The sequence below is a fragment of the Hibiscus syriacus genome, unplaced genomic scaffold (genome assembly GCF_006381635.1).
Source record: "Hibiscus syriacus cultivar Baekdansim isolate YM2019G1 unplaced genomic scaffold, ASM638163v2 tig00111402_pilon, whole genome shotgun sequence".
Taxonomy (NCBI): Eukaryota; Viridiplantae; Streptophyta; class Magnoliopsida; order Malvales; family Malvaceae; genus Hibiscus; species Hibiscus syriacus.
Window position 1 is genome coordinate 628,973 of NW_024063082.1, and position 19,754 is coordinate 648,726.

Here is a 19,754-nt window from a genome sequence, read left to right on the forward strand (position 1 = left end):
CCCATATTAACACTAAACTGTCGTAACATTATACTTCAAATTTAACGACTCATTATTCAGATTAAAACTAAATTAATAAATAAAATTAAAATAATTTAATATAATTTATCCCAGAAAAATCTCAAAAGTAACCGGGAATAGCAGGTGGTAAACCAGTCATCACTCTTCGATAAAATACTGCAAAAGGTTCCCTGCTCTCCACTCATCGGGTCTTTACATGTATCTCTAAATTATACAGTAAAATTCATTTCTCAAAGACCGACTCAATTTTTTTTCTTGGTTTCTCTTCATGGCTTCCATCAGAATTTTCTCGGGAAAATGAAAGAGGAGTAAACTATAAATAATGGAATTGGCAGCAAATGTATCAGCTTTTTTGCTTAAGATAGTGACTGAAACGAAACGACCCAGTTTTGCAAACAAATACTGAACGAACTTTTTCTTTTGAGGTAACAAAAACGCTCTCCCTCGTTTTCCACAATGCAGAACGGAATCTATGTTTTTCGAGGCTAAATTATTTGAATTGATATACAATGTGATCCCTATTTTTTTTCTTTCATTTTAATTTTGAACTTTTAAAGTTTAAACACTTAGCTTTCACTTCTTTTAGAATTAATCACATTTTTTAAAAAAACTTTTGGGTTTTGGTTTTTAGGTTAACGAGTTGGGGTTTGAAGACTTTTGGAGGATAAGGGAAAATGAGAGAGGGCTATGTGGGTTTTTGATATTTTGAATTAGCTGAGATTAGTAGAATTGTAATTTTGAGGTTATAGGGTGAAAAGCCGAGATCTATTTTCTGGGCTTTCAAGGGCTGTTTGATGAATGTGTGTAAAATCCATGCAATTGTTGGTGTTGAAGTTTTTTTTGGAAGTGGTTTGAGCTTTGTGTCAGTAGGTTTTGATCATTTTAAGTGTTGAATAGGCAACGTTGGGGATTGGATCGAAATAAAGAGCTCTTAACTGAGGACTTAGGATTGTTTTGAGATTAGCAAAGCGTGATATCTTGATAATTAGTCTCTTTCTGAGATTTCTTAGTCCATGTCGGGTGCACCAAGATTGAGGTCGATGAATGTGGCTGATTCTGAGGAACGGCGCATACTGGGACTTGTGGGGAACAAGGCGGGTTCATTGAGTGCAAGAAAACCAGCTTCAAAGCCTTTGAGGAAGGTTGAAAAGCCTCTTGTTGAGGTCACTGTAACTGAGGAGAAGAAAGCCCTTCCATCATCTACTGTTAATTCACTTTCTCCCAAAACACATTCTGTTAGTGTTCCTTCAGTGCTTCGTCGCCATGAGCAATTATTACATTCTAATTTATCACTAAATGCTTCCTATTCATCAGATGCTTCCACGGATTCGTTTCACAGTCGAGCTTCTACTGATCTGTTAATTCGATCTAATAGTGTTGGAAGTAGGAGGAAGTCATACACATTAAAGCCGAGAAGCGTTGTTTCTGATGGCGGTTTGGATTTGCCATCTGATGGTTCACATCCAAAAAAGAGATGTGCCTGGGTGACACCAAATACAGGTGTGTTGTCGAGTCTTTACAGTTTCTCAGTGTTTGGTCTTGATTGATTAGAAATTGTGTTAATTTTTCCTTAACTGCTACCAATTGTTGAAATAGCTGCAGAAGCTTTTCTAAGAATTAAGTTAGAGCAAATTCCTCTGCAAATATCTTTTGAATGTCACTATGAGAAGAATTATTTGGTTGGCCACGGCTGCTGGCACTGAATAGGATATGGTTTTTGTGGTTCTTCAATCTGCACTAAGAACAAAGCAATTCTTTGTGTAATTTACTACTTTATGCTTTTCAAGTTCTCCAGTCCTGAATTGCTGTAGTAAGTTTGGTTTGACTATGTCGATATAGTCTGCAATGAAGGTTGTAACTTGATACTTTAAAATTTTAATTATTTAAATCGAGTAATAGGTTAAGTTGCCTTATATTTTATCTTTCTAACTTCATGCACAATCCCTTTACTTAATATTTGTAAGCTTTGCTTGGTTATCACCAAGCACATCATATGGCAGTAATAACATGAATGCAAATTAGTTACACTTTTAGATGTTCAGGCATTATATTCAAAGCGAAGTGACTGTCTATCGAACTATTGCAATCTGTTAGGGATTCATCTTTAAGTCATCCCTAATTTTTGGAAGAACTTCTGTTCCATTTAAGGCATTCCACTGTGGTTCCCTTGATGCTCTGGATTTTCTTATTTCATGTTTCTGGCTGACTTGTTTTTGTTTGTTGTGACCAGATCCAAGTTATGCTGCTTTCCATGATGAAGAATGGGGAGTTCCTGTACATGATGACAAGTACGTGGTGTTAATATTGCTGCATCTGGTTATTGATAAAAATACTTTCCATTTAAAGAGTAGTTTAATACCGTTATCCATGTACAGGAAATTGTTTGAGCTGCTTGTACTATCGGGTGCAGTATCTGATCTTACATGGCCTACTATACTAAGCAAAAGGCAAATATTTAGGTACTGTTCCCACAGAAATTCCATCTTACTTCATTGAATAAGCAGATTCATTGGGGAAGTGTATCTTTATGCAGGGAGATTTTCATGGATTTTGATCCAGTCGCTGTATCAAAGTTGAATGAGAAGAAGTTAATAGCACCTGGTAGCTTGGCAAGTTCTTTGTTATCAGAATTAAAGCTTCGGGATATTATTGAGAATGCACGTCAAGCATCTAAGGTAGTTTCTCATTATTCTTTTCACCAATTTTTCACCTCGGTTGGCTTGAAAAGTAGTGCTTGGCTGCTCACGAAATCACTTCTAAGCAGCATATATAGAGCACACTTCTTCCGTGGTGAAAGCTATAATTTAATGGTTATCTTGCAATATATAACACGCTTCTTCCATCTTCTATACTATTTGGCTTCCTTTAACTACACATTTATCTCCCGATACAGACACCCAATAGGGGACCACTTACATTGTTCTCTCTTGTTTTATCAAGTTGTTAGCCAAATATAGATGTGCTTATGAATCATTATTTGAGGAGGTTAGGTGAAAAGTAGTTGAAAAATGGTCTAAATCCAAGCATTAATTTGAATCATATGGGACAAACCACAAGACTGCAATACCCAACTTGATCATATATATTTATTTTATTTCATGAGGGAACTTAATTATTTATTCCTATCAATTAGATGCAAGCTTGCTTAATAGTTAGTAAATACCTAGTCATTAATATGATTTAATCACTTTCCATCATTAACCACTAGCCCTTGTTACCAATATAAGCACCATAATTGCACTCTTCATAATGGATATGATGAGTGATTATCATTGCAACTAACTTTTGTAGATTTTGATGATGGCAGGTTATAGACGAGTTTGGGTCATTTGATGAATATATTTGGAGTTTTGTGAACCACAAGCCCATAATTAATAATTTCGATACCCTCGCCAAGTTCCCGTTAAAACTCCAAAGGCCGATGTCATAAGAAAAGATCTGGTAAGAAGGGGTTTTCGAAGTGTGGGGCCGACGGTCATCTCGTTCATGCAAGTGGCGGGAATAACAAACGGCCATCTCACAGGTTGTTTCAGATTCCAAGAGTGTATAACAGCAGCAGAAGGAAAAGAAGAAAATGGGATAAAAAATGTCTGAAGAGAAGAAAAACGACAATAATGTGAAATTGACCGAGTCTAAATTATCCATAGCTATTGATGAATTGAGTTTCTCCTCCGAGTGGTGTTGGCTGGTGGCAGATGGTTCTCGTGGTTCGTTCACCCACATTGACTGATTCGCTACTCTTTTGGGTGGTAATGAAGTAGTTTTGTGCATAAAATTTTCATGAATACTTGTGCATCGTGAATTTGTAGATTTCTGAAAAAGTAAATAAAAAATTAACTGGTGAATGTGCTGTTGGTGGGGGGCCTTGTCTGTAATGGAAGTATTATAATTTGATGTACATTTTTTTTTGTATAGTTGAAGAGCTTAGTAATTGGATATCATCTTTTTATATTAGAGAAATAAGATTCGTTGATCCTTCGGTAACTAGATAGGAATTTCGAGTCGAATTCAAGTAGTAAGAAACTCAAGTTCCAACTCTGGACCTGCCACCGTTAGGTTTAGCCGTCCAGCTACTTAGAAGGTTAAACGTTTAATCATCTACTTTCAGCCAATTCCACCAAACTGTAAACGTGACACTCACATTCGCATATATTTATAAGTCACTCGAGTTTAACTAAAAAACAAAGTTGGGTTTGTTTATCAATGACTTCACTCAAGTTCTAACGGCTCAAGTTATTGAACACAAGTCAAGACTCCATTACTTCATACAACTTCCAGATTGATTAATTACTCCGTATAAATGTAAAGCAACATGATCTCCAATTTTCAAGTATCCAACTCTTGTATATAAAATTATAAATTAAAGGGGAGGTGAAAGATATAAGGGTCCAAGACACGTTTAACAAAACATCCTCACACTCCCATGGTGGCATAAGGTGAAAAAACTAAAAGGCTGAAGGTTCAATATCCTTGAGAAGTCCAACAATCTGTTGCATGCTCGGTCGCTTTGTAGGAAGATCAGCCGTACACAGATATGCGATCTTGAGAGCCTCCTCCATTTGGTAGACCGGTGCTGTATCTCGAATTTTAGGATCAATGGCTTTTGGACCTTTATTTTCTCTCAACAATCCTCTAACCCAAGTAACTAAGTTTGCTTCTTGTTCATCAGGATAATCATCTCCGATCGGCTTTTTACCTGTGATTAGCTCAAACAGAACAACACCAAAACAATATACATCTGATTTCGGTGTTGTGGTGTCGGATTCCAGCTGAGAAAACTCTGGTGGTACATATCCAGGTGACCTGCCACCAATTTCATCCTCTAAACCGGTTCCGGAAACTTTGGCCAACCCACAATCTGACAATCTAGGATCCAATTTGAAGTCAAGATAAACACTGCTAGCTTTAATATCATTATGGATTAATGGAGGTGAGCAGCCATGGTGAAGAAATGCCAGCGCTCGTGCAATGCCGAGGGCTATTTTGTGTCGAAATCCCCAGGTTGTTAATTTTGATAGCCCTTCTTCAGACCCAACATTTTGTACCCCGCCGTTGTCTTCTTCACCAAGTGACATGTCATGTAACAAATCCTGCAAGCTGCCATTCTCCATGTAATCATAAATGGCAATCCGTTGATCCCCAGCCAAGCAATATCCAATTAATGGGACAAGATTCGGGTGTTTGATTCGACCAAGATACTCGAGCTCTCTTGCAACTTCGTGGTCTGTCAATGTTGATCCATGAACCAAGACTTTGATAGATACATGGATTCCACCAGGCAGAAATCCTCTATAAGCAGGCCCGAATTTCCCTTCCGATACTAGGGCGCCGATACTGAAATTTGAAGTTGCAGACAAGAGGTCTGCAAATGTGAGATTCAACAATGGTTTCTCAAACATCATTACAGGGACAGATGTTGCCTGTTTAACATCAGCCACCCATGTGGTCGAATCGGTTTGGAAAGAAAAGGTGCCCGACATGTTTTGTTCTTCTTTATATGAAGGTTCCTTAGCTAGCCATATTCTCGATTTCTTTCTGCAATTGAAGGCTATGAATAGCAAAGCAGCAAGCAAGCAGACCATGGTGAGGGTCAAAGCTAAGGCAATGTTAAAAGTGAAAACTCTGTGTATGTCGGCTCTTCTTTTGAAGAGGACAGGATTTGTAGCAATCGGACAACTGTTTAAAGAGCCATAAAAGGCTGTTTCAAAGTTGTCAAGAGAGATCCCAGAGGCACAAAGGGTCAAGTTGTTGTAAGAGAAGTTGTATCTCTTCATCAATTGGAGCTTTTCCAAGACAGAAACCGGAATTTCTCCTCTCAAATCATTGTTCGAGACATCAAGTATTTCGAGGCTTTTGGGAATTAATGATGGGATTCGGCCATGAAGATGGTTTGACGAAACATCAAGTGTTTGTAAACAACTCATCTGTGAAATTTCACTAGGAATATGGCCAATGAGATTGGTTTTAGACAAATTGAGATACTCTAAACTCGACAGGATTCCGGTTTTCGGGAACTTCTGTCTAGAAAATTGATTATATGCAAGATTAAGGTGCCTAAGATTAAGAGCTTGACTCAGATTCATGAAAATTTCACCACTAAGCTGGTTTTCAGACAAGTCTAGATAAACCAAATGAGACCACTTTAATTGTACCTGAGAAATGCGGCCTTGAAACAAGTTCCCTGAAATGTTCAGGCTTGTAAGAGACTTCATTGCTGCAAATTCTGTACTATTGCCATAAATCTCATTCCTGGCAATATTCAAAGTTCTTAGCTTAGGAAACGCTGCAGCAAAACCGTCCGGCAAGGAACCGTTAAGATGATTCGAGGAGAGATCTAGCGAGACCAAAGACCGGCAACTTAGAATACCTGTTGGAATGCTCCCTTCAAATCCATTTCCAGCTAGCTTAAGAGTTTGCAAACTAAGTAGGGAGCTTATAGCTGTTGGCATTTCCCCAGAGAAATTGTTGTCAGAGAGATCAACAACTTCAAGCATTCCGAAGTTACCGATGTTGTTCGGGAGAGAGCCCGAAATCCGATTAGAGGAGAGATTAAGGATCTTGAGTGAGCCTAAGCTCCACAAATCCGAAGGCAAAGCTGTGATTTTGTTATTGCTAAGATCCAAGGATTGAAGCTTATTTAGCTTTCCAATGGTGGAATCAGGCATCAAACCAGTTAGGCCTAAACTAGAAGCCTTTAAAGCAATAACATTCTCCCTCTTGGCATCACATTGTACCCCTTTCCATGAACAAGCAGCAGAAGAAGAGTTGCAGGACATGGAAGAAGAGTTTGAGCTCATCTTCTTCAAGAAATCAGAGACATAGAAATTATCTGTGTTGGGCAGTTGACAGGTAAAATGCTTGAACAAGAGTGACAAAATTAGCAAGGAACTAAAGAAACCAAACCCCATTTCAGCCAAAAAGGTTTAAAGATTCAAATCACCACCAGCAACAAACCACGAAACTAGTTTATAGTCAACATGCAAACACTTGTCCAAATTCTGCAATGTCCATTAAAGCTAGTTATGGATGGCCAGAAAATCCTGTGAGAAATCAACAAAATGAACAAAGCTATTCGGGGGGGGGGGGAATTAAGCTTTGGGTGTCTCTCCAGAGAAAGTGAATCACTTTAAGCTTAGAACTCAATGTAAGTGAATCACTTTTGTTTTAGAACTCAAGAACATGTTTTTAAAAGAGAAAAAACAGAGACAAAGGGACTATTGGGAAGGAAAATATGGCAGTTTGGAACTGTCAGAAACTTTAAGCTTCAAAGAAATATTTCTTACAAACATATTACAAAATATAATTTGGGATGGTGTTATTTATCAAGGATCTTTTAGTGGGTGATTAATCATTGAACTCTTAATAATCTCTTTCTTGCTAATACATAGTACAAACAGTTAGTTGTTACAATTTTTGTATTTATAGATTCAAAAACCTTCAAATTACTGTAAAACAAGAACAATGGAATTAAAACTCAATCAGAAAATTCCTAATACTAAAGAGAAAAAAAAATAATAACTTTTAAGTGCCAGATTTGGGTTATCATGGCAAATTATGAACCTAAATTACTCTACCCAAAACTTGTACAAAAAGATTAATGGAGTCCTCCAAGTGTTTTCTCTCATCATTAAAACATCGGATCGGTGTATACAATTAGGATGATTAAATAAAATAAATCAATGCATTATCTAATCCTATTTATTATACAGTTTCGATTATTAATTTTCGAGCAAATTGTGTATTTCATTATGGTAGTGACCGCCATTATAATCATTACCATTGCTTTTGGATCTTAATCATTTACGATAATCCAAGAATATGAGTTAAAAAAATATATGTAAATTATACTATATATTAAGTTATGTCCATACATTAACGTTTTGCTTTGTCATGCTCATGGCAGCACCAAAGTTGTTCTTCAAACCATGGCTATGTTTACTAAATTTTTAAAGAAACTTGGGACCAATATAAAAATGTTTTATTCATCGATTATTTTTATTGTTATTTTTTATTTTTGATTGAATTTTGTTCAAAATTGAAGGATATGGATAAAGTTGACCCTTTTTTTATAGACAATTTGGGTTTTGTTTACTATTTTTTTAGATTAATTTTGTGTTTTATTAAAAGGTGATTTTTTTATATAAATGATAACAATGTCTTATTTATGTCACAAGATTATTAATTTATATTAGGAAAAATATATGTATGATAAAATATACAACATCATCGATTTTAAATTTCAATATCACTTGTTTCCTTTATGATATATGATTAATATACCTTGTCAGTCTTATTCGACTCTGCCTTTGAAGGGTGAGACATGATACACTCATTCTATTCAACATTTTTATGAAAAAAAGGAAACACAATCATGAAAATAGTGATTTAATGAGTTCGACTTAAAAAGATTGAGTATTTTTTTTCTTCAGGAATGAAAGGTTATAATTCAAAGTAATTGTAAATACAAAAATTCAAACTCGGATTTATTTCATATTTTTAAAACGATCGAATTTAATCCAAAACTAAACCCTAATTTAATTGATGAGAGGAATGATTATTGCCACCCCCATATTAGCACCCAAAATTTTTAAGTATGAATGAAGCAAACTAAAGCTTGAGGCACTTGTAACTAACAATTATGCCAAAGGAATGACAATGCCTGCTAATAATAGTGTAATGTTTCTTTTAACAATCATCAATAGCACTCAATAAAAGACCATCTTTTGTGAACTCAGTTGTTTCAACTCTCCACATTTCAACAAGAATCGGTATTCGACATATATTTGAAAAACGTTAACGAGAGTACGATCTTTCGAATATATGAAAAACTTTCATATATATTCAAGCATTATAAAGTGTTATATATATTCAAGAGCCTAATATTGGCAGTCAAAATCTACAGAAAGTTTTCCAGGAAACTTGCACTATAATACTTTCAAGAATGATTCACCATTCAACTGAATAATACTTTCTGAGACTGGAATAATATTACCTAATTTCACCCGAAAGTGAAGGCTGCTGACAGATGAGGAAGAACCTAAAAGTCAATGGACCCCAAGGTGTTAAAAGAAAGAAAGAAAAAGATCTAAGCATAATCAGGCATTACTCTTTTCAGAAATGTAATCGGAGAAGCTTCCCCGGGTGCAAGTTCATCGAAACCAATGTAATTTTGCTCCTTGTTGTAAACATGGCACACTGTCATTATCGTCTTCATCAAACGCCAAATCCATGTAGCCTCGTTCAGGTACTGTCTCGAACACAAACAAGCAAAGTTAGTTAACACACATCAGAATTGAGAGAGAAATTTCGTCAATGAACATAATGTTGTTCCACTAAAAAGTGTATTATTTGTATTATTTTATTTGGCATACAACTCACTTCCATGTTAAAGAAAAAAATTCGCCAGTAATAACAGTTGATGAACTAAGAAAAATCAAAATACTGTTTTATACCGGTCCCCAATTCTCTTGAATAGACTTATGGGCTGTTCGTAGATTATAACTTGGTATCCTTGAAGAAATATGATGCGGAATGTGGACATTGATATCATGGCAGAGGATCTCAATCCTGTCAAGTATATGAAGTTCGGCATTTTTCCAAGCATCAAGGACATGGAATCGGATAAAAAGACAGCATGTTGATGATGGATCAAATAAATCGACAGAAGAGCAGAAGGGTAATATATTTACCAACGAGGGTAATCTATGATAAATCTACTCTTTGAAATAAAATGTAAAAAGATAGTTGTTGAGGATTTCCTGAATCCTGATTGCCCAGTCGGTTGATTTTGTGGAATGTGCCCGGAGCACCTCAAAGAGGGAGGGCACGGTCGAAGATCGTGCAGGGTGTAGAGCACTTACCGTGACTTATCTTCCGGCACCCCGGACAGCACTGCCGTGGAATGGCCAGTGCCGGGAGGTAAGTAACAGTAAGCGCTCTACGTCCTGCATAATCTACGATCGTGCCCTTCCCCCCGAAGCGCTCCTCGGGACCCACTAAGGGTAGGGATGGCTAAAGAAGTAAGACCTGTTAAAGATGTTTGAACTCATAAAATATAACCAAACGACTATACAAGAAAAGGAAGTGGCATTACCCAAAAGTGATAGCCTAACCATGGCGTTAGCCAAAACTTGATCCATCCCATAATTCCTGTCGAATATATGATCAATGGCCATCCAGTATCCATAAATGCAAACACACAAGCCAAACTGATCTTCACTCTTTTGACTTCATTCGGTCTGAACTTGTTCACGTCAAAGTGCCATATCAACCTATGCATTAAACATGTATCATTTGAGTCAAACAAAGAAGGGGAGAGAGTGGAAGTGAAATGTGCTAACTCGTTAAAGAAAAGTGTGGACACTTGAGTCCAGAAATGAAATAAACCAACTATTTTACATCCATACCAGAGAGCTATGGACATCCAAGACCGAAATGGACCATAACCAAACAAAATTGCCAAAAGAAGTATCTTCTTGTAGCCTACAGATATTAATAAAGAACAAAAAAAATTTAAGTAAAAATTACTGACAAAAGAAGTGTGTGAAAGAGAAAAAGATCTTGAAAGTTGTGGTTGCTGAAATGAAATCCAAAGTAGCTGCCCTAAAGAAACAATATCAAACAACTTGGGTAGAAATTCAAGTGGGATGTAAAAGTGTAACATGACAGGAAGGAGCTATTCACCTAACGTGGAACGTTAAAAGGAAAAAAAATTAACATGCTGCTGATGTGAGTGTTTCTAGATTCTCATGTGTCATTAAGGTATTCTGAGTAATGACGTTGAATACCTTTACTACAAGAGTGATACTAAGAAATAATAATAAACAATAAAATACCGCATGTACATTTTTGTCTTTGCATGATTCCTGTAATGCTTAAACCGCCATGGCTCATTGTTGGGAAATAACCGAGTAATTTTCCTATAACCAGATTACTGAGAATGCGAAATAAAAGCGAAAAAATAATACTCGAAATTGCCCTAAAGAGACTGCTGCAGATCTTTTACTAGAGAAAATTTAAAAGTGTTTACAAAACACTCACTACTCACAAGAGAACTCTCTAAACTCTTTAGTATTGGGAGAGAAATGATTTTTGGGATAATTTTGAAGCTAAATGAATTAGGGTATTTATAGTTGAAGTTAAAAGACTAATCTTGTAAATATCTTAAAATATGCAGGGACTAAATTGCAATTATCCCTTTATAATTTTCAACTAAAATGGATGCCTAATTTGGACCAATTTTAGCCGCCCATGTTGATTCAGTTTTTCAACAATTTACAGCTTCCCATATTCAACAAAATCATGCTTCACTAACCGGCTGCTTTGAATTTTGCTCCACCAACCGGCTGCTTTGAATTTTCAACAATCTCCCACTTGAAGACTGATTTTAATCTGTCTTCACACCTAGATCAATGAAGTAACATTTATGCTCTTGTTACTCTAAATCTGCGTCAGACCTTCTTACTCCCTGAAGTCTGACACTCATCGCATTGAACCCTTCTCATTGGAGTTCTTTGCGCCATCATGCATCGACACTTTCTCATGGCAAAGTCCGATGCCTCTTCTTGCCTCCTTCCTTATAACACGAAGGTTGGAGCGCACTTTCCACCTTTCAAATGAGTAGTTTATCCATGGTTGCCTTGTCCCTTAACATCTTGGCTCCCTTCGAATCTTGTCCACTAGTCTTTGAAGGATTGTTCCTCACTTGAACATCCTCGGCAAGACCTTGCTTCAACCCTTCTCTTAAGATGGTCTCTGAAGCCATGTTCTCTATACAAACATGCTCGGCAAACTCCTTGGACACGGACAACTCTTATTGCACTTGACTTCTACTCGCCTTGGCAGAAATGAACCTTATTGAGCCAACTCTCAACGCCCCCTCGATCCTGGGTTCGTCCTCCTCTCTGGACAAATCGATCCTGGGCTCATCCATCACATAGGATGACTCGGCTCCCCTCGGGTAGTCTTGCAACACTTCTGGCATCTTAAGTTTGCACCCCCTCGTTTGCTCGACTCTTACCCTCGGCTTAGCATCTTTGACACTCTAACTTGTGCCAAAACTACAAACATCTTCCCCAGACTCACCATCTGGTTCATCATTAAGTGGACATTCTCTGCCAATCGAGGAACAACATTCCTCATCCTTTGACTTGCCTTCATCATGGATTCGCTTGCCACTACCCTCGGCTTTCGGCTTTGTTTTGGAAGTATTGTTTTTCTTGACTCCAAATTCTTTGATGGACTCAGCGGTTGTCAAGGCTTTAGACAGCTCCTTGACTTCCCTTCTCTCCAACACTCTCTTTGCCCACAGCTTTAATCCGAACATGAAGGTGAAGAACCCATCTTCTTCAGTCAAACTCGGGACTTTGAGCATGAGTCTTCTGAATCGGCTCACATACTCCTTAAGTGTCCCTTTATGCCTGAGACGCCTCAACTTGGACCACGCCTCCATTCAGGCATACTGTGAGCAGACTTGCTCACTTTGCACCATCGGCTTGACAGCTTTATCTCTTGCTATCGCATCGGGTTCTTTCTTGTGCTCAACTACTTTAACACATACAGTCTCATCACGTTTTCTTCCGGGTTCGGCTGCTTCAACTTCAATGGCCTTGCCTCGTCTCGATCTTTGCTTGGCCACATTGATCCCCTCAATCAAACCAAGTCTTTTCCCTGGCTTGGTAGCTTTAACACTTGTGACCGCGCCAATTTCCGCTACTTCTCCTTCTCTCATCCTCTTCATGATGGTTATAAGGCGACACTTCTCGGGACATCCTCTAATCAAATGAGGACCATCACAGAAGTATCACTTTAACTTTTCTTTGCTCACCTTCTTCTTCGCACCGGACTTAGCCTTGCCATTCTTTCCCGATGACTTTCCTAGGCTATTAACAGTCGATTGCTCACATTGGCCATTCGAATAGCTTCCTCTACCATCTCCCCGCTGCACATTTTCCCGGTCTCCCCCACTGTTGCCACTATCCCTGGGCATGGGCCTGGATGACACATTGCTACTTGGCTTGACTCCTGCAAGCTCAGTCAGCTTTCCAGCTACAACTATGGCCTCCGAAAGTCTCTGGGCATCACCTTGCTCTCTCCCGAGCATTGGCCCTGGTTTAAGTCCTTCCAAGAAGGTCTTGAGCGCAGCATTCAACTTCTCAATTTTCACATTCCCTTCGTCTGCGCCATCTCTCCCACTCGAATCTGGCTTTGTTTGAATCATTTCTGACAATTTCTGTGAACCACCGTGTATTAGAACACATTCGTCGATAAATTCATATCGCCGACGACATTGGCCATTCTTTCCCGATGACTTTCCTAGGCTATTAACTGTCGATGGCTCACATTGGCCATTCGAAGAGCTTCCTCTATCATCTCCCTGCTGCACCTTTTCCCGGTCTCCCCCATTGTCGCCACTATCCCTGGGCATGGGCCTGGACGATACATTGCTACTTGGCTTGACTCCTGCAAGCTCAGTCAGCTTTCCGGCTATAGTTATGGCCTCCGAAAGTCTCTGGGCATCACCTTGCTCTCTCCCGAGCATTGCCCCTGGTCTAAGTCCTTCCAAGAAGGTCTTGAGCGCACCATTCAACTTCTCAATTTTCACATTCCCTTCGTTTGCGCCATCGCTCCCACTCGAATCTGGCTTTGTTTGGATCGTTTCTGACAATTTCTGTGAACCACCGTGTATTAGAACACCTCCGTCGACAAATTCATATCGCCGACCAAATTTTACTATTCACAAAATTCACTATTCATATGAATAGTAACCTCGAAGAAAAATTGACAAAATTCACAACCAAAAGTTCATGATACCAGTTGTTGGGAAATAACCGAGTAATTTTCATATAATCAGATTAGTGAGAATGCGAAATAAAAGCGAAAAAATAATACCCTAAATTGATAACGGAGTTCAACCAATTTTGCTTACGTCTCCGGACTGCTGCAGATCTTTTACTAAAGAGAGAAAATTTACATGTGTTTACAAAACACTTACTACTCACAAGAGAACTCTCTAAACTCGTATTGGGAGAAATAAATGATTTTGGGGATAATTTTGAAGCTAAATGGGTTAGGGTATTTATAGTTGAAGCTAAATGACTGATCTTGTAAATATCCTAAAATGTGTAGGGACTAAATTGCAATTATTCCTTCACAATTTTCAACTAAAATGGCTGCCTAATTTGGACCAATTTTAGCCACCCATGTTGATTCAAATTTTCAACAATTTACAGCTTCCCATATTCAACAAAATCATGCTTCACCAACTGACTGCCTTGAATTTTGCTCCACCAACCGGTTGCTTTGAATTTTCAACACTCATATGGGTATTTTAGCGGCAGAAAGGCCAGAGTTCCCACAATGTCTTCCACTAATTTTTTTTTCGAAAATGCTTTGTGAGCACAATCATGGCCTATAACAAAGAACTAGAGAAATGGCAGGGGAAAAAGAAAACATTAAAGAAGTTAGCATAGATGTGTACTGGATTTGCTTTTCTAAAAAATACAGGGTAATATGGAAATGAAGAGACTGTAAAGAAATGTACCCCAGTTATTGCTGTTCCCATGCCCAAGCCAAAGGAAGTAGATACCACGGGGCTTTTGAAATCATGAAGATCCCCAATGCATAGGAAGTGAGAGATATTAGAACTGAAGTCCATGCTTTCACGTCATCAATCTCGAACACCTTAAAAGAAAATTAAGGGGAACAAGAGAGAGGAAATCGATAAAGAGATTTGTTAGTCAAGTAATAGCATATACACATTCAAGTTCATTACTTGGGAAAAAAGACCAAAAGTATTCATGCTTAATTCCCCCCCCCCCCCCGTCAGTTCAAAGTATCAGAATAAGTCATAAGTAAAATGTCCTTGAACAACCTGATCTGCTATAATGCAAAATTGTTTTATTATATTAACCATGAAAGGGCACAATTCTTTAATTAAAGTGGCTCATTATACAATCTTGCTCATACAAAAAATCATATGACCCAAAAGTTCACTCAGCAGTATGTCCAAAATGGAAAAACATTATGCTTTGGATTGAAATAATTTGAGCAAGTTAGATGCATGACGAAACCATAAAAAAATACCTACCTTGGAAGGGTGTCTATAACATCCTTTAATGTAACATTATCAGGAAGTGGTTCTCCAATTTGCCTGAATCCATAGTCTTCAGCTAACTGTTTTCTGTACTCAGCACTCTCTGCTGGATATGGTCTATCTGGAACTGCAACAGCTTGCATGACTTATTCTTTCTTAAGGGAATTATACCCATTCGATGATTAATTCCTTTGAGAAGAAGGCTGTCCCACTTCAAATGACAGATACTTGGTAAAGGGAGAAAAGAGGCATTAAAAAGATGTAATATTGGTAAACAAGAGGAAACTACATCCTTTAATGTAATATTGACTGATACCCATTCTTTCTTATTTTTTGAATGTGAATTGTGGTTACATTAGTTTACTAAAATGTGTTGAGTGTATGCGTATGTATTTCCTTTATCTGGCCGGCAACATTTTTGACAGATACGCGTTGCTTTGCGTAGACGACGATCGTTTTTCTTAAACACGAGTAAAGTATCATAAAAGTAAAATATGTTTATTGTGTAATTAAATTTCTCCAAAAAGAGAATATACACTTCCAAACATAGACACGTGCGAGGATGGACCGACGTATATTTATAATAATAATATTTTTTAAATTTTTATATAATTTTATATAATATTAATGATTTAATTTCATACTTCTAAAATTCTTAATATAATTTTATAAAAGTACATACATCTGACATAAAAAATCTCACATTTATCTTTAGATACATGCTATTTGAACGTATATATTTTAATTTTAATTAATCATTAAAATATGAAAAAATATTTACGCATTCGTAAAAACAAAATATTCAATTAATAAAAGATTATTCACTTTACATTACCAATAAGTAATACAGTAGTTACATCGAATCCTGATTTCATTAGAAATTAAATTAAAATTTTAAATAAAAGATAAACGAAATATGTATCTTATTCATATTAATTTTATAACACAATTCAACGATATTAATAAATTTCGTTACTTTCTGATGCTCCAAATTTAAAAGCATGAATTGCATGATGAAATTGGTCCATCGTGACGGCCTAATCCTTCTCATTTTCCGTTCCCCACGACGCAAAGCTAGAGTCGTCAATTACTTCGATTTTCATGCACATTTTCCATGCTCAACAAAAGATTAATGCTTGATTAAGTGTTGCTCATTGGAGATTTTATAAGATTTGCGCAAATGAAAATAACAATAGGATCAAATAAATCTTCAAGAACCGACCAATTCTTTCGGGCTTTTGACATAAAAATCAAAAGCAATGGGGGAAATTAGAAATTTAATTATTTTATCATCTCTTTTATTATCATTTCTTCTCATCAACTATCAATTCATTTAATGCAATAAATCATTCATGTATAAAATAAATAAATTTCAAGAGTTTTTATACGATTGAGTAGGGATTAATCGATTAATAAATCACATATTATTTATATTATAAAAAATTATAATTTACGACCTCAAAAGTAAAAGTGTTCATAAGTCAAATTGAATAAGAACTCAATTAACATATATTATATTTATCATACAGGGACGGAGGGCCATTGGGGCCCGACTCCTGTTGTGATTTATAAATTTTAATTTTTATAAAATTTGATAAACTATAAGTTTAGTATCTAAATTATTATTTTTATTCTATTTTGGTACCTAACTTTATTTTTTAAACCATACATAACTTTTAGTTTAAATTTTAATATAGTACCTGGACATGACTTTTTTATTTTTATTTTTAATGATAACATGATATTATCTTATGGTGACACATTAATATTTCCATTAAGTTTTTTACCATGGGGTACCAAAATGAAATTTAAACTAAACATTAGATATGGTTTTGAAAAAAATAAAGTTATGGTACCTAAACAGAACAAAAATAATAGTTTAAGTACTAAACCTTAAAAAATTACAGAGATTTTATCTTTCTCAAACAGAATATAATAAGCTGTAAAATCTTCATTCTTTCATCATAAAATATTATAATAGAATCATCATCTCCGTAACAAAAGTAAACCCCTTCTACTACGATTGTCATAGATTTATTGAAGTGGTTCAAATTCAATTGAGTGTAATTTTTTTTTACAATAATTGAGTGTAAATTTTTAAAGGTAAACAATTAAGTAATATTATATTTATTAATTAAAGTTGTTTGATCTTATATTTAATTTTAGTATATTTAGTATAATATCACTCGTCGATGTATTTTGACCTTTTAAAATCATTTAGTTTTTTATTATTTACTTTAAATTTTTTTAATTTTCTACTCTTTTTTTATTTCATAGAAATGATAGAATTAACATGCATATTTGGTGTTATTATTTATATTTTTAAACTAAATAAATAATAAAAATAAAATTTAAAGCCGTTAAAAAGATTTGATTTCTTTTAAGATTAGGTTCTGGCTCTATCCCTGGACACAATGATGACAATATGTGTCAAATTATGATTCAAAATACAAATCGAGAAATAATCAAATTAATTTCACGAGTTCATGTATTCGATATATATTCAGATAAAAAATTCGCGACGGATACATTTTCGTATCCGATATTAGTCGGAATAACCAGAAAAAATGCAGAAAATGAGCTTAAATACAAAGATGAAAATAAGAGGGAGAGGAGGATTATATTCTCACTAGCATACAACAAAGGCTTTTACTTGGTGAAATCTTCCCTTTGATCAATGGCAGCCTCATATTATACTTTTGCTCCAAGAAGTGACTGGCAAGACAACAAAAAATCAAGCACAAAGTGAGAGAACTATTGATTTCGAATACGGATATGTGGCAGAAAAGATTTTTGAATGTACCCTGATTCTAGATGGAGGTGTAGGAGACTTAATCGAAGTCGATGTCCCGAACCCGAATTTCGGTTTCTTATCTGCGGGCTTTAGTATTCGGAATGAACACATTAATGTTTCATCCACACTCATCACGGCTGCAGCATTGTCGAACTCTCCACAGTAATTCGGTGCTGAAAATACGGTAACAAGTTGCCAATCGGCGAAGAACTCATATCCATCTTTGATGACCTGAAAGCAAACGTATAGATTCGATTTTAATGACATAAAAGAACCCGAGGCCGAGACTATAACCATTTTGTACCAAATGATTCGATGAAAACTGCGTATGAACCTGGTGTGGATGGCATATTAGATCAAGATCAAGCCTCTTGAGACAATCAATCACCCTATCAGCACCAAATATATATGAAACTCCCCTATCATTAGGCCCCCAGCGTTGAATGTCTTTACTAGGATCAGACCATAGGAGATCACATGGTGAGCCAGATTCGGGGACATCCATAGGCCATTTCAACTTTCAAATATGGTCTAAATTGCGGAGCTCCAGCAAAAGTCCGCCGTGCATGCAGTATATTTTTTCTTCGATAAGGGCTGCAACAGGTAAGCAGTTGAAACAATCGGTGAACACTTTCCATAGCCGGACGTTGAACCTTCGTTTGCACTCATCATAGAAACCGTAGATATGGTTCACCGACGCGCATTTGTGGTTGCCCCGAAGAAGGAAGAAGTTCTCGGGATACTTGATTGTATGAGAGGAGAAGGCATTTGGTTTCGAGGCTTTGCTTTTCCCGAACGTAATCCCCCAAGAATAAGTAATTGGCACGCGGAGGGAAGCCGCCGTTTTCAAAAAAGCCTCAGGAGATCTGAGTACTGGCCATGAATGTCTCCTGCAGCCACCATTTTAAGACTTAGTTCAATTGGTTCATCATGCAGCCTCATCCGGTATAGGACCAGACCGAAGTTTTAAACGTCAAATTTCAAGATTTCGAAACTTAAACAAAGAACTGAGAAGCTCACACATTGCAGAAGATTTAAATGCATTCAAATCTTCATCACAAAATCTCAAATTTGGATTTAAAAGATCAACATGTGTTTTTTAACATATCAGTCAGCAACTTCAACAAACAGGTCATGGGGCGTCAAATTCAGAACATTTTCAGTGACAAAACACACCAAAAACGAGTACTTTTCCAAGTTCAAACACATAAACTGGAAGCAAATAAGCAATTCACTTCAAAAAGAATCGAACTTTAAAATGAAGGGAAACAAATACCACAGATCTTGATAGGAGCTTCAAGCACTAACAAAATGGGCTGCATCAAGAAGATATGAAACAAGATAAAGCTGTCTTATTTCGGATTCAGGAAGCTGGACTTGCTTCCGTGGTTTCCCTTTAACTTCAAGTAACCTGTTGATTATACCATCAAGAACCCTTGTTTCCATAGTCTCTCAGAACAAGAACAAGAAGGGATAAATCAACAGGTTACTTGTTTCTGATTTATAGTAACCTGTTGATTATTAAAAAGCAAAGAGGGATAAAGAAACAAAGAAGGCTTCCATTTCACCTCCTATATGCTATGATTTTCTTTTGAAAGTGAAAGAGAATATAATGGTCGTTACTCGTTATTGGTTCAGAAAAGAATGGTCGATTGTTGGTTCTTTGAATTAAAAAGCAGCCATGGGAATATGTTCTTCAAGTTTTTTCCTTTTTCTTTGAAAAGAAAATTCATGGAAAAGAATGATAAAAAGAACGAGAAAGAAAACCCAGACAAAGCAAGAGTGTACAAAGTAGGCGAAGAAATGGACCCCTGCAAAAATAATGCAGCAGATGAGATAAAGATG

General features: G+C 36.5%; 1 protein-coding gene and 2 pseudogenes across 1 annotated transcript; 1 reads left to right on the forward strand and 2 right to left on the reverse strand.

Annotated features, from left to right (window-relative positions):
- The first annotated feature begins 717 nt into the window (after positions 1–717).
- Positions 718–3,930, forward strand: LOC120162482 (annotated as a pseudogene).
- Positions 3,931–4,298: 368 nt separating this feature from the next.
- On the reverse strand, positions 4,299–7,027 carry LOC120162478 (probable LRR receptor-like serine/threonine-protein kinase At2g24230). The gene has a single exon (XM_039172621.1). The coding sequence runs from the start codon at positions 6,927–6,929 to the stop codon at positions 4,467–4,469; it is 2,463 nt and encodes an 820-aa protein (XP_039028552.1). The 5' UTR covers positions 6,930–7,027; the 3' UTR covers positions 4,299–4,466.
- Positions 7,028–17,755: 10,728 nt separating this feature from the next.
- LOC120162485 lies at positions 17,756–19,514 on the reverse strand (annotated as a pseudogene).
- Positions 19,515–19,754: the final 240 nt, after the last annotated feature.